At 39.4% G+C, this 15,100-nt stretch overlaps 1 protein-coding gene across 5 annotated transcripts in view; it reads left to right on the plus strand.

The window, feature by feature from the left end:
• The window catches only part of STXBP6 (syntaxin binding protein 6), a 106,868-nt gene that overhangs the window by 33,455 nt on the left and 58,313 nt on the right, over positions 1 to 15,100 (plus strand). For 4 of the 5 annotated variants that reach the window (XM_034062461.1, XM_005149290.3, XM_031049109.2 and 1 more), the window contains exon 2: positions 3,399 to 3,584. In XM_034062461.1, coding sequence (XP_033918352.1) covers positions 3,431 to 3,584 — 154 coding nt within the window. In that variant the 5' untranslated portion in view covers positions 3,399 to 3,430. Of the gene's footprint in view, positions 1 to 1,802; positions 1,824 to 3,398; positions 3,585 to 15,100 lie in introns of those variants that run through there. The other variant, XM_031049110.2, reaches the window with a different exon arrangement.

The raw sequence follows: 15,100 nt of genomic DNA on the forward strand, positions 1-15,100 counted from the left end.
TCCTTGTCAGCTCCTCCGTTTCTTGCAGAAGGAAGTTGTCTTCCACACAGTTGAGGAACCTCCTGGATTGTTTGTGCTGGGGCATACTGTCCATCCAATAGATAATCAGGGTGGTTGAAGTCCCCCATGAGAACAAGGGCCTGAAAGCGTGAGGCTGCTCCTATCTGTCTAAAGAGTACTTCATCCACAGAGTCCTCTTGATTAGGTGATCTGTAACAGATCCCCACAGTAATGTCCCCCATTGCTGTTATCCCTTTAACCCTGACCCACAAACTCTGTGTTGACTGCTCACCTGTCCCCAGACTCTGTCCAGCCTATCCCTAACATAAAGGGCAACTCCCCCTTCCTGTCTGCTGGGCCTGTCTTTTCTAAAGAGCCTGTAACTTTCCATTCTAATATTCCAGTCAAAGGAGCCATCCCACCATGTTTCTGTTATGCTTATTATATCATAGCCCTGTAGATGTGCCTACGTCTGTAATTCCTCTTGTTTGTTCCCCATGCTACGGGCATTTGTACAGAGGCATCTGAGCTGAGCTCCAAATGAAGCCGGCTCATTGGCTGGAGCGGTTAGAATATCACTATATTACTCCGAGCATTCATTATAGGTGCTGGCAACTGACTGGGTGTGTTGGGATGGAATGATGCCCCTGTCTCCCAACACATCTAGTTTAAAGCATCCTTGACAAGTCTGGCAAGCCTCCCAGCAAATCCACTCTTCCCCTTCTTTATCAGACCAGCTCCACCAGACCCCAGTAGGCCTGGCCTACAAATGTGGGCCCCATGTTCAAGACACCCAAACCCTTGACTATGTCACCACCCTTTTAACCATTTATTAACCTGTCCAATCCTCCTTGCGTTTGGAAGGTCCTCCCCTGTGTCTTGGAGAATTGTTGAAAAGACTATCTGAGCTCCAGAACCCCTGACCACCTCTCCCACAGCTCTGCAGTCCTTTTTCATACTCCTCAGGCTACTACTATCTATATCCCTAGCACCCACATGTATCACTAGAAGCGGGTAATAGTCCATGGGACTTACTAGGGCAGGCAGCCTCTCCGCAACATCCCTGATCTGTGCCCCAGGTAGGCAACACACCTCCCTTGCAACTGGGTCAGGCTGACAGATGAGCGTTTCTGTCCCGTTCAAGGCAGAGTCCCCTACTACTACAACCCGCCGCTTTTTCCTGGCAGTGCCAGTAGAGATCTGTACCAGTGCACCAGCTGACTGTTCCTGGTGCAAGTGTGTTTCATCATCAGCCCCCTGCAGGACAGCAAAGCGGTTCTGGGTGGGTACAGCAGATTTAAGAGGAAGCCCCTTGCTTTTAATTGCTTTCTTCCTTTTTTTTTTTTTTTTTTGTTTTGGGTTTTTTTTTTTTTTTTGTTACTAATTCCCAGCTTCCCTGGTCAACAGCCTCATTCTTTCCTCCATGAGTTAGAGGGGAAACTTGAGGCGCCTGTGCTGTTTGGGCCCGGAGCTGCTTCCTCTCAGTTTCCCTGACATCTTGCAGCTTACTGACAGCATCCTGTAGCTCAGCCACCTGCTGGAGGAGGACCTCCATCAGGGAGCAGCGAGCACAGCCCTGCCCATTCTGCACCTTTCCCTCACAAGACCAGTGCAGGCACTCTCTACACTCCAAGCTCTGCACTGCAGCCTCCCCTCTTACCGGCTCTGTCTGGGTGCCTACACTGGCCGCTGTCAGGGCAGCCAGGGCAGAACTCCCAGACCGGACTCTGGTCATACGACGAGTGCTCACCATCCCGCTCACCTGCCCGCGTGAACTGCCTCGACCCGCTCTGTTTGCCCGCTCTGTTCGCCGTGCTCCCTGGGTAGGTTTTTAACCACTCACAGTTGGTGCCACTCCTCCTGGCTCCGCCCCCGGTGAGTCACCTCCTCGCGGGAGCTGAGCTCTTGGGCAAGTCCTCTTGAGGACATGCGGCTCTGGCCTAGGTGGCTCTTGTTGCTCTGAGGTGAAGCTGCTGGACGCTGATCTCCCCCCGCTCCGCTCCGGTGTTACAGGCATTGTCTCTGACTACTCACCTCAGCAACTTTGATTTGGACTATTTTGCTATCTCACACCTCCACAAATGCAGCTTTTTTTTTTTTTTTTTTTAAAGGGAATATCATAAGTAGGGACCAACAAGACGTGGAGACTGAAAAGAATTACTTTGCTGATAGTACGCAAACTAAAAGTGATGGCTTCATGACTCCTTTGGCTTCAAAATCTAATTTGTCTTGAATTTATCAATTTTCTGATAGCTACTTTGTGGCTAATACTGAATTTCTGGCTTCAGTAGTTGAGACCTGAAGATGATCTTATTCTAAGAAAGCTGAAGATGTCAAGAAGATCTGTGAGCATGAAAGTCTAAATAATATGGAAATATAATGTATGTGGCTTGAAGTCATTATATTTGAATAATTAAAAGGGACATTTTGCAGTCTGTATCAGTGAAGTAGTTTATTTATTCATAGATTTAACTGCAGAACTAATTGGAGATACAACTGTGGTACTGTCTATATGAAGAGAATATTAATGTCTCCTCTGTAACTGAGCTCTTCCCTTTAGGTAGGCTCCTTCATATGTGGTCAGATTGACATTTCTTTTGCTGGACATGCCTGAGCAAGCAGCTTTCTGTCTTCTCCCTGCCTGTTCTCTACATTTATTTATTTATTTTTTTCCCTCTCCAGATGTCTCACCAAAATAGACGGTGTTTTCTTTTATAATGCATTGAGGAGCTGACCAGGGCCAAAATTCCTTAGCAGAAAAGCAGAGGTGTGGTTTCATCTGTGTTAACTCCTCTGGTTTCTCTGATGCCTTTCCATGGGAAATTGCCCAGTTAGTAATTAGGAGTTGAAAGCATGAATCGTAAAGCTGTGAGAGGTGAAGGAGCTGCTTAATCAAGTTCTGTCACCAATAGCAGTGTTGCTGCAGGAGCAGTCTTATGAGTCTGAAGCTTCTTGTATCTTCTGTGAATGTGACTTGTCTGACAGCATAACCATGGTGTTCCTTTCCTATGCCCTTGCAGTGCTTTCTCTGTGTCAGGCAGATGAGTTTCCCTCCAGTTACCAGAGAAGGAATTAATGAAGCTTTTATGCACCACGAAGTGATAGGGTGTCTCTGAGATGATTTTGCGTCACGCTGAAGTGCTAGTGTGGACAGCTTCTGCCCAAAATAAACTAAGCTAGTTTAAAAGAATTTAAGCAGCGTGGAGAACAACTCCAGTGAAGACTCTTGGGTACTTAAAAAATTCTGCCTCTAAATACATAAAGTTAGCTTCTAAATTCTTTGAATAATAATAAAAATCTTTATTTGAAGTTCAGAGCTGTTAATGGCCATGAAAATGAACTGGATTTTAACATAACTTGGAAGTTTCTAATATTTTTAAATATGTTTTTGTTTTTAGAGTGCATCAGTCTGCTATATCTGTGATCTACAATGAATGCCAAATCTGCAATCAGCAAAGAAATTTTTGCCCCACATGATGAAAGGATGCTGGGAGCTGTCCAAGTAAAAAGAAGAACAAAAAAAAAGATTCCTTTCCTAGCTACTGGAGGTCAGGGTGAATATTTAACATACATCTGCCTGTCAGGTAAGATTAATGATTTTGACATGCAGTTGCCTGTTCAGGTTTACCTTTGATTAACTGATTAGGTGTTATCTGTGGCCATAAGGAGCTGGGTGACTCAATAATGTAACCAGAGAGTTATGGTGCGTATATCATTAATCTTGAGAAGCCATACAATCAACATTTTGCACACAAAATGTACATCAGTTGAATGTTACCTAACAAAATGGTACTTGTACAAATGCTGAGGACAGCGAGATGAAACGGAAGACTCCATTTCTAGCGAAGTGTTCTGCTTGTCATTCTCCCCATGTACAGAGCTTCAAAGAAAATTTAAAAAAATGATTCACCTAGACTGTTCCCTAAACCTGTGGTTGGGATACTCTTCAGATGTAAACATTGCAGGTTTTGGTCTTCTTAGGTTGCAGAGGAAACTGAGTCTAGGTATCCCATCTTTTAAAGAAATGACCAAATTAGTAATCTTTTGAAGCAAAGCTCAGTTCTTCTTCCTTTGGCAGTCAGTTGTGGGGTTTTTGGTCATCTTATTTTGTAGATCAGTTCTTTTCTAGGGCCATTCAGTCAGTTTTGGGATACCCTTGTATTTGATACCCATCTTCACAAGGAAAGGTTAAGAGGTGTGAGCTGTGCCTATAATTCTCTGTAGGCTAGCTTTATTCAATAGGTGGATTTTGGTTTTTAATTGCCATTCTGGGGAACCTAGCTCTCCTTCAGATCCCCCACCCACATGTTGATATGTAGCAGCTAACATGGATTTGAAAAGATTGATCTTAGATGCATCCAATGTCTTCAGTAGGATATCATATTATGAGTAAGGAAGAAACAGCAGATGCCCTGACCTCAGCAGAGTTTCTCACTATGGCAAGGAGAAGCATTCAGGATCTAAATAAAACTGCTGCATGGTGGGCCCCAAAAAGCTGCAAATTGTGCTGGGAGAGCCCTCTTGTATGGCTTACTATTAGTGGAGTTTTGCAGTGATCTGAGACCAGTTGGTTTATATATGTTTATAGTTTATATTATGGAATGTACAGTATGATTTGGTAATTTCAGTAGACAAGTGACTAGGAAGTGGACTTTGTGTTTGAGGGCAATATTAGAGTTCCAAATAACATGATCAGAAAGATGATGCAATTCTTTAGGGTCAAGTGCAAAAGTTATTTTGTCAGAAATAATCAACAGCACAAAACTAATGTTTAAGGAACAACTGTTTCTGCCACTGTGGTAAAAAGAAATTGTGACAATGATAAACTGAGGGGGTTTTGCCATTCTTGATAGCTGTGAAACAATAATGGTTTTAATTGCAGCAAGAAGTTGTGTTACAAATGAAGAAAAAGTTTTCCTCTAGTAAGGGTAAGTTACAGTGGGATCACAGTTTATCCATGTCCCCAAGTGGTGTAAGTTGAACTGTATCTTGGGAATAATAGGATATACTTGATAACCTTCTACTTTTCTGTGATTTGGTACAGTGAATGAGATACAGCGGTAGCTAGCTCTGGATTTATTTTCCATTTCAAGCAACATACATGTTAATGCTGAGTGTTGCAACATCTACCTTGACAACATCTTTGTCAGCTTTTTACCATTGTCCCATTTTTCCCAGGTTTACTGTGTATTAGGTAAACATGATTGGAGTATCTATGTGTTCTTAGTTTCGTTCGACTAACTAATTTTTGCCTTTGTTAAAAGGAATTTGTAATTTACTGTTTAGAACTGAATTTATCAGTTGAAAGAATACACATAGAAACTGACTTGTTATGGGACTTGTAAATATTTTGGGAATATATATTATCCTGCCTAGCTGTATCATTCAAGATATGGTACAGAAAATGAACCATCAGCCATTGTGATAGCTACTTTTACTTACTGCTTAGTTTGTAACTGACAGATTGCATGAATTGTTATAATCAGAGTTAAATGTTTTCCTTACTGTGTTGCATTGGAAATATGTTATATCATAATTGTTGTCTGCATTTTTGTAAGCATGGATAGAGATGTTGAGCAGAGATAATGCTCTTAGGCCTCAGAGATAAGATAGCTAAGTATTAAAATGATAAAATGTTGAAGAGAGCAAAATGGGTAAGGGAAGTTCTTCCTTAAAATTTATGTTTGAAGTATGTACTGGATGTTTTTGTTTGACAGTACTAAATGCTGAATTGGTTAGAAGGAAATAACTCACTCCTAAAAGGTGTACCTAAAGCCTGTCATCAGAAACTGGATACAGGGTGAGGTAAGAAAGCTGCTTGCCAGACTGGTGGAAACCAAGCACCTGGGTTACTTGCAACATTCTAGCCTGCTGTAGTGGTAGGGCTGACCAAGTTAGACTGGTAGCAGAGCCAAGAAAGATCTTGTGGGAGTTAGCTGAAGAACAGCAAGAAAGGAGTAGACAGATGGGAAGCACAGAGGTGGGGTAGCTGTAGGCAGAACAGAGAAGATGAAAACTGGGATTTTTATTTTATTTTTTTTTTCCTTTTTTACTGTAGAAGAGGATTCAACACAGAGAAAAGACAAGAAATTCAAAGCTGAAAGTGGATATTTATCACCTCCTCCACACTAGCAGACCTAGTGACAGTTACTGGATCAGATCTAAGTTATAACTTTGTCACCATTGTCTTATATAATTGAAACATAATTGTTTAAAATAGTTCTTAGCCTTTTTTAGAATTCTGAGTTAAGTATAAAATACTTAAAAGTCAGTTCACAGAAATACAGGCCATTGGCTATCTCTCCTGCTTACTTGTGCACAGTCCTGTGTATATTTCCTTTGACACCCTATCATTATGACTTTTTTTTAAGTAACTTCTAATATTTTAAAAGTGTTTTAATCTGTTGTAGTGGGTTGGTAGTGTTCCAGTTTGTACATATGGATGTGGCATTGACCTTTCAGGACTAAAAATCTATTGCAGTTCAAGTGAACAGAAGGAACCAGATGGTTCCTTTTGAACCTGTATTCCTGTGTGTCGTAACACTCTCAGCTTAGCTGTACTGCTCTTTTTAGCCCTGCTGAAAAGCTTGGGATTTAACCGTAAAGCTGAAGTTCCTTAAAACTGGGAGTGCAACTTTTTCCCCCTGTGATTAGGACTTTAATAGGGTTATTTCTTTGCCATCTCCAGATTAAATCAACATTCTGTCAGTTCAGGGCATTTTTTGGATGGCTTTTATGCAAAAGTAGAATCTATCAAGAATGGTGCCAGAAAAGCCAAAATAAAATACAATGAAATAATAAGAAATAATATACAAAAATAAGATGTACATGCAGGGGGAGAATGTGTTGGGCTTTTCTTCCTCCTTTAAAATTTAACCTTACTGCCTATGTCACAGAGGTTTTTAAAAGATAGGCTTAGAAAGTGGATCATTTTTATTCAGTTTTCATACAGTAATTGATTTACCCCAGAAGTAAGTAAACACAAGTGTTGTCAGCCTTTATGTGCTATTTTGTATATATTCTATTTCTTATTTCTTTTGGTTTTTTGTTTGTGTTTTTAGATCAGAAAATACAGAAAACAGTTTTCTGGGTGTGCACAGTGTGCTGTCTTGTGTAGTACTTACTTGATAATTGGCACTTATAGAAGGCATTTGAATACTCAGTTTTAGCCCTCACCGTGGATCAGTCTTGAAATGTCAGATTTCCACTTCTGGTGAAATACTTCATCACTGAAGAAACTTTACAGGAAACCTGCTGAAATATATAAGGTTTTCAGTGACATTTAAGGGCATGTATGAAGATTCCATAAAGTGAGTCAGATGGCTGTGGCAAACATTAAAAGGGTCAAGAACTGTGTCCTTTTCGGTATGTTAGGTTTTGCCTTGAAACTTTAAATGTTTGGAAGGTAGAATGGGCTCATTCTGCTTTTTTCTTTGCTTTCTTTTGCTCCATTAATTTAGGAAAAAAAAAATTGATCATTCTAATGCTTATCTGTTCTACTTCTGGATGAGATAATGTCTTCCTGTGATTATATACATGGCAGATTACTCTGTTTGCTTTACCACTGAGTTTGTTTTAGGCCTGTGCTCATCTTTGTTGATTAGCAAAGTTATTTCCAGTGACAATATAAAAATCAAAAATAGCATCTTAGCTGCTAGCCTCAGGGCCTGTAGAGAGTGTGGAAGCAGTTGTTTCCAGAAGTGCTGGTTGATTTTAACTGGGTGTGCACAGACGTACTTCATGTTGTGACTTGAAAGACTGACAGCACAGGCAAGGGTAATGCTTGCCTCAAAAACAGCTTTCCTGTTGTATCACAGCTGAGTAAATCTGCCATGATGTTGATGTTTTGGGTGCTCATATTAAACTGTCAAAATATTGCCTTCATCTGCTCATGGTAAGATATTTTGATACTGAATACAGTTCTTAACCAAGCCTCTTTCCCCTTCTTTATCAGAATGTTTTGTCTTTGAAATGTATTTCTGATATTTCAACTCCATAGTTCTCAAAAGGTGTTTTAGAAGTCAAAATATCACTTGCTCTTAATGATAATAAATGCCAAATTCTATTCTATAAAAGGAATTAAATATCTGAGTTAAAAAAGCTGGTGGCTTTTGGATGGGAGCCAGATTTACCTTCTGTTTTTCATTATTGATCTTTTTCTGTTTATTGAAATAGACGAGGGGAAATAATTAACTTCTTTGGCACATAGCTTACATTTATTGATTGTATTGAGAATAATACTCTTAATATATGTCGATTCTCTGATCCTTGACTCTGAGTTGTACAACTTAATTTAACCAGTCTTTTTTTTCCACAGGATTTTTGTGTAGGAGGGAATCTTGTTACAGCAAAACTACAGAATTGCGTATTTGAAAGCATCTGTTCTAAGATTAGTCTGGTTTTCTTTTTTCTTAAAGCACAGAAGGAATGCATGTGTGCTCCCAAGTATCCTCCCAGTGTATTACTTGATCTAGTTTGCATGCTGGAAATATTTTCTAAATTACAAGCTGAGAGTGTGCAGTTATGTGGCTGCTGTTTAGGTGTGGCTTTTTTGTTTGTTTGTTTTTCCCCCCTTCCCCTGAAAATGGAACTGTAGCGGATTGATAACACTTAATAGTTAACTATTGGGCGTCACTTTTAGTATTGTAAAATGATGCATTCATCAGGGAACTTGTGATACTAATGTTGCATTTGGTTTTACTCAGAATTGAGCTTTTGAAATTGCATTTACCTCCACCTCAAGCACACAGAGACTCCTTAGAAAGATTTCCAAAATCCAAATGAGATTATCTTGGAAAAATAAGAAAGGGACATGAGAAAAACAAAACCATAGGGGACTTGATGGGGAGAAGTAAGGTGTTGGATCAGTTTATTTAATCAGATGTAATCTTGCAGTAATTAAAAAGGGTAAGTTTATAAGTCTTTATGCCTAAAACAGGTCAGTTGCAAAGCTGCATTTTGGAAGATGTATACTGGAAGCTGTACATTGCCCTATTCATCATAAAGGAAGCTTGATGAGATTATTCTTAGATGGAATTTGTAGTCATTTCCATGGTGGTATCAAAAAATTGCTGTGAAGGCTTACACAAAGTAGTTTAGGTTGCAGAATCCCTTTCCCGTCTTCATGTTCAGAGGAGGATGGTGGCTCTGTAGTGCTTTATCCATTTGTTGCTGGGTAGGTTTGTATTCCTCAAGAGCTGGCAGCTGCTTCCTTCAGTGAGTACAGCATATTTCACTGCAGTGTTTTGCCCAGAACATGGCAGATGCTTGCATCACATTTAATGCCAGGTTAAAATGTTTGAATGTCGTGCTGGCTTTGGAAGCAGTTTGTTCATTCTTTGTCCAAGTGAGGCTTTTGGCAGGGCTTGATGCTATCTCATATGTGGTAAAAATGCAGGGCTAGGAGTATGGATATGCTAAACAGTACTGCATAGTAACTGTTCCTTCAAGTTGAAGTACAGCAACCATGCACCTAATTGCTAGCTTTGGTGGAAACCATTCTGGTTATACTGTAGCAGTTAAAACTGGCTTGTTTTGCTTTGTGGTAGGATTAATTTTGATCCATTTTCTCAGTTTTCATGGTGCTGGAGAGTGGCGTTTATATAATTCCCTGACTCACTGCATTATGGATAGGTGAACTTGAATCATACTGGCCAGAAAACATCTGGATTTTTACCTTGCTGCTGCACTTCAGAAAGCATTTCTGTCAATTGCTATGTATCTCTGCTCTTAGTACTTGGATCAACTTGTGAAGAAAACCAGAAGTGTGCTCTCTGCCTGACCAGTGGTTGGTTACAGACTCTAAACATCAGATTAAAATCTTACCCTTTTATAGCACCCTAAGCTGTCAGAGTTAAATCCTGTAAGTTTTCATCATACTTCTGACCTTTGGAGTCTGTAATATCAAATCATTTGCAGTGTGGAGAAGCATGTAAGAAATACTTACAGATTTGCCTCTAACCTCCAGTTTATCCAAATTGCTGCCACTGGAGCTCAGATACCAGTCAAGTAACATGCCACCTATAAAATACAGTAGGAAGTTCTGTCTGATTTTGTTGCCTCACTGATATAGTATCTGGACAGTTTTAGCTGTAGCAACAAAAACAAGCTTCATGGTCTTGTGCATGGATGTGTATATATGCTGCCACAGACAATTGTTCTGCATTTACAGCAGGCAGTGTTTTTTCCTCCAGCCTACTTACATTTTTATGTAACTTGGTTTTTATAGTCTGATTATGCATATCCTAACAAGAAGGAAAAAACATATGAAGGGTGGGGAGGCTGAGAGAATATAAACTATGCAAGTTTTGTTGGCCTTGTATCAGGGAGGAGCCTACCCATTTGTCCAAGTTAAAACAATCTCTAGTAACTGTTTAGCTGGAACAACTTCATAGAGAAAGTCTGGCACACCCTGTCAGCTGCTCTTCTGCTGTGTTCATTACAGAGCTCAGCAGCACACAGTAACATTCAGTAACTGATGGAGTTAAAACCATACTACAGCTCAAACTCTCAAACGTCAGTATTTTGAGGAAAATTTCATTTAGGTGGAATTTCTAGAAGGTGGTTCTGTGGTAGGTGTATAATACTGTGGAACATGTGCATCAGGAAGTGGAATTTCTGAGGCAGATTTATCCCCTAAATCTGGATGGCTATTGGAAAATTGCTGTAAGCATCTAAGTGTCCTTCCCTGTTATCATCTCAGATGTCTTCAGAGGACAGGCTCAGCTGGAAGGGAAGCTGCAACATAAACTTCTTGCTGGATGAAATAACTAGTAAATGCTTTTTGTGGATAATATGATATCAGTCCCTGCTGTGTTAGTTTTCTTAGATCTCTGCCTTTTGTCACTTTCGTGGAACACAGTAGTACTGGCAAGAGCAGTTTTCTGTGACTGGATCAATGTCTTGGAAGAGAGACTTGGACTTTAGAACTGTTAAAAGAATATTCTCTTCTAGCAAGAGAAGCATTTGCACAAAGCATTTAAAGCATTTACACAATGTTTTCTCTTGAGGTGAAAATTGAAAGCTTAAATAAACAAAGCTTTCAACCTCCAGTCATTGTGCTTGTTCACCTGCATTAATGAGAGATTCCCAAAGAAATCTCAAGTGTTCAGGTGTCTGGAATATCTGAAGTTGTCTAAAATACTATCTGATAAGATTTTTTGGCAGCTGAAATTTGTTAGATTTACTTGAAAACAACAAGAGGTAGGTAGAGAACTTTTTTTAAAAGTTCTGGAATAATTTGTGTTCTGTTTATTTTTGTATTCAGATGTCACGTTTTCTGTTAAGAATAGCTTTCTTAAATTTAGCCCACATATTCAGCATACAGATACACACAAGCCATACTTCAGCTTTACCATGTGAGGGAATGCTGATCATTCACTCAGTGTTCAATCTGTAATGGAAGATAGCTGGGAAGCAAAAGAACAAACATCATTCTCAACTGTGGAGAACTTAAAAACGGAAGAGATTTAGAGATGCTTTGAAATTTGTATAATTTTTAACCAAAGGTGAGGTTGGTTTGTTTTCTAGCTGGAAACTGATGTAACATAATAAAACATTTTTGTGTTCATGTCAGATAACTTTTTTTTCTTGTCCAGGAGAAAGGGTCAGGAGCGAAAGAGCAGAATGGAAAGAATCTGTGTGTGTAACTACAGAAGCTGATAGAACTACAGACTGCCATTGACTCTGATGTATTAGAACATGATATTACCATCTTACAAGATAGGTCTTTTAATCCATCCTGAGATACTGTGAGGACTAAAGCACATCATTAACTTCCAGTACTAGTGGGGTTTTTTTGATCCAGGTGGAGAAATACCATACATTTCATCGAAGGCCCTAATTGCCTTTTAAATGCGACAAAGTCTTTGTTTCGTCATATTTCAGATCTTAACGTTACGCTAATGTTAGAATGGCTGAACAGCTCAGGTTGCAGGGGTCCTTGAAAGATCATCTGGTCCAACCTTTACCCTTTAAATAATGTATTAAAAAGTAGTAGGGCAGTGGTGTCAGGCAGGTTTCATTCATTCAGGCAGAATTATTCAGAGCAGCAGTCTAAACAGTAGAATTATTGTTAAATATTGTATTAGATAGGTCTTTGGACTGTGATATCTAAGTAATCTGAGGTGTACTTTTGCTTTGGACTCAAAATTTAGTGAAGTGGATAAGATCTCCTGGAAGTTACTTGTATTTGACTTTCTGCAGCTGTGCTTTTCCTCTTGCAAGCATTTGCCGGTAACCTATGGTTTCAGTCTGTTTCAACTTACTCTGGGTCACCTTCTTAATAGGGTTCATAAAGAGAGTTCTCACCTCTCTGCTTACTGTGGACCTGTTCAGACAGTGATTCTTTCCATTTGCTCTTTTCTCTCTTAAAAATACCTACATGATTTAGGGGCATCAGCTTGATTCCATGATGTCTTTCGCCTCTGCATGTATAAAATACCTTGAAATGCTGGAATAAAATGCTTGGAATGCCTTTTGGGTTTTTTTGTTGGTTTTTTTTGTTTTGTTTTTTCCCCCCCCTCCCTCTAAGTAACTTATTTTAAAACAAATCTGTTGGACAGTTTCTTGAAGTCTTCTTATTTGTGGAAAGTTTACTTTGTCAGGGTTTCTCTTTATTACTTTTAATAATCTCCTTATGGCTAATTAATTTGAATTGTTGTGCAACTTTTGGTTATTGCTTCTTGTTATATCAACTGTTTTCTGTCAGCTGATTGTCTCTGTGATTCTGTCAGGCTACAACACCTTCTTGGAGAAATTTCAGTCACTAAACACTGTTACTTCACTTCAACTTAATTCTTGTTTTAATTTTGCGTACTTCCTTCCTGAATGTGAATATTCACTAGTAACAAGCCATTGTCAGCTTGCCGCTATTTCTGCTTAATTCAGTTTCCAGCTGTCCAGCTCTACGCAAGAATCTACCCTTTTATTTTAACAAATAAACCATAACGCTCTTCTTCCTTTGTCAGCCAGTGCTTGTGACAATCTCTTCCATTCCTAATGCAGACTAGTAATGTCGCTGATTGTCCACTAACCTCATGTGATTATCCCATCCCTTTCTACCTTCTTGCTCCTTCTAAGCAGTCCATTCTCATCTTACAGTCAAGCTCTTCAATTCCCAATACCTCAAAAATATGTTGGACCATATATTTGTTCTGTTTTGCTTCTCTCTTTCCCTTTGTTTCTAGAATCCTGCTGCAGCTGTAAACCCAGGCTTCCGCTATGCTATTTCTGTGAAAATTTGATCTCCTATCACTTGGCTGTGTTCCCTGCTCCGAAGAAATCATTTGGAGTGCAGAGATTTCTATTTATTATTCTCCCTCATGCTTTGCTTACGGCCCCATTGGATGTTTGCTGTTTCTGATGGGTTTTCTGAGCTCCATGTTTTGTTATTGTCTGTTGGGAGATCAGAAGGTACCATTTAGCTGATTTGTGTAATATTTGATCAAAGCAGTTCTAGCACTTGCTTATCAGCCACGTGCAGGGGTCACATAGCAGAAGGGCATAGAAAGTGTTCATGAAATATTATTTGGGGATTTTTTTTTGTCCACAGGGCCAGGTTTTAAAACCATTTGGAAAATTAAGAAGTGCACAGAATAGCAAATAAATAGAAATAAATATTAGAGCAGCCTTGTAGGTCTCTATTTTTGGCTGTGAATAAGTGGTCATCAGGACAGGTTTGTGGGGATGGATCATTAGAAACAGCTGTGTTGCATTCTCTGAAGTGTTTGGGATTCAGCTCTAAACTTCTGCTATAGTTAGTTGTGCCCAGCTTCCTTTTCACTTGTTACTGCTTTTTGGCTTTACAGTTGCTCATGCTGCATTCTCTTTTGCATATTCATCTCAACAGAAAGAGAATTTACAGCTTCTTCCTGTCTTCTTACGCAGTGATTTCCATAAATACTATCATGTATGCATATAAAAAGTAGTATACTGCGTTCTCCACATGTTGAGGCTTCTGTGAACATCACAGAAGGGAGGAATACAACACATCCATCCTCATGTTTTAAAATTAGCTTTAGGCCTAGCTCCTCTATTTGTTATGAGTTGTCTCACAGCATTTCTTGCAAGAGAGTGTAGATAAAAATTGAATAATATGATGATATAATATTTTTCATAAAATGCTTTATCTCTGCTAATGTGACATGTTAATAACACAGTTCATCAAACATCTGTATGTATATAGAAAATAGAATAAAAGAAATGCAAATTCTTTTGGCCTTAAAGTGCTGTCTAAGCAGGCAGCTTCGCTTTAATCATAACAGCAATGCATCAGTTTGAGGGCTGATTCAAAATTCTTTTTTTTTCTAAGTATAGAAATGGTTTTTAAAGGGTGGGGTTTGTTTCATTTTGAGCATAATGCAAATATTCCAAGAACTGGATGGAATTGATGTTCAATAAATTCTGGAAGCTTAATATAAGTACATGCGACTTTGTCAGGCTGTGTCTTGACTATGTGCTTTATCTGTCAAAGCAGTGTGACTCAGACTATGCATAGAATTTCCTAGAATAGGAGTAACTTGACTGACATGTCCTTTATTTTAAGATGTTATTTTTACTGAACCAGTAGTTTCATAATCTAGTTATCAATATTCTTGAAACAAAGGCAGATACCACCAAGTTGCTAAGTCACTATAAGCTTGTATAAGGGGTACTTAGTACTGTAAAGAAAAGGGGTAGATTACCCACTTCTTAGTTTAATAGTAGAAGCATTAGAATTCTTGTCTAACTTTTCAGGTTCATTTTTTGACACTGATGTGGCTGCACCACATTAGTTTTATCCTACACGATAGCGAGTACCAGAAGATATGTTAGAAGAACCCCTGAATCATAATGTAGCTGATTGCAGGATTATTTTTGGGGGGGACTTTTTTTTTTTTATAAGCAGGTGGAAGCAGGATCTTTAAGATACAGGTGACAGGGAATCCCAGGGGACAACTGGTGCTGTACTGTGCAAGCTGTTCATTGCAGTGTGCAGCTTTCATCATGAAAGGGTGGCAGCTGTGCAACTGCTCTGCTCACATCCACTGTGGGGCCAGATTTTTACATGCATTATTCTCAGACACAGGAGGGTGAGGCTCAGAACCTGTGAGCACGTTTT

This window comes from Melopsittacus undulatus, chromosome 4, assembly GCF_012275295.1.
Source record: "Melopsittacus undulatus isolate bMelUnd1 chromosome 4, bMelUnd1.mat.Z, whole genome shotgun sequence".
NCBI classification, from domain to species: Eukaryota; Metazoa; Chordata; class Aves; order Psittaciformes; family Psittaculidae; genus Melopsittacus; species Melopsittacus undulatus.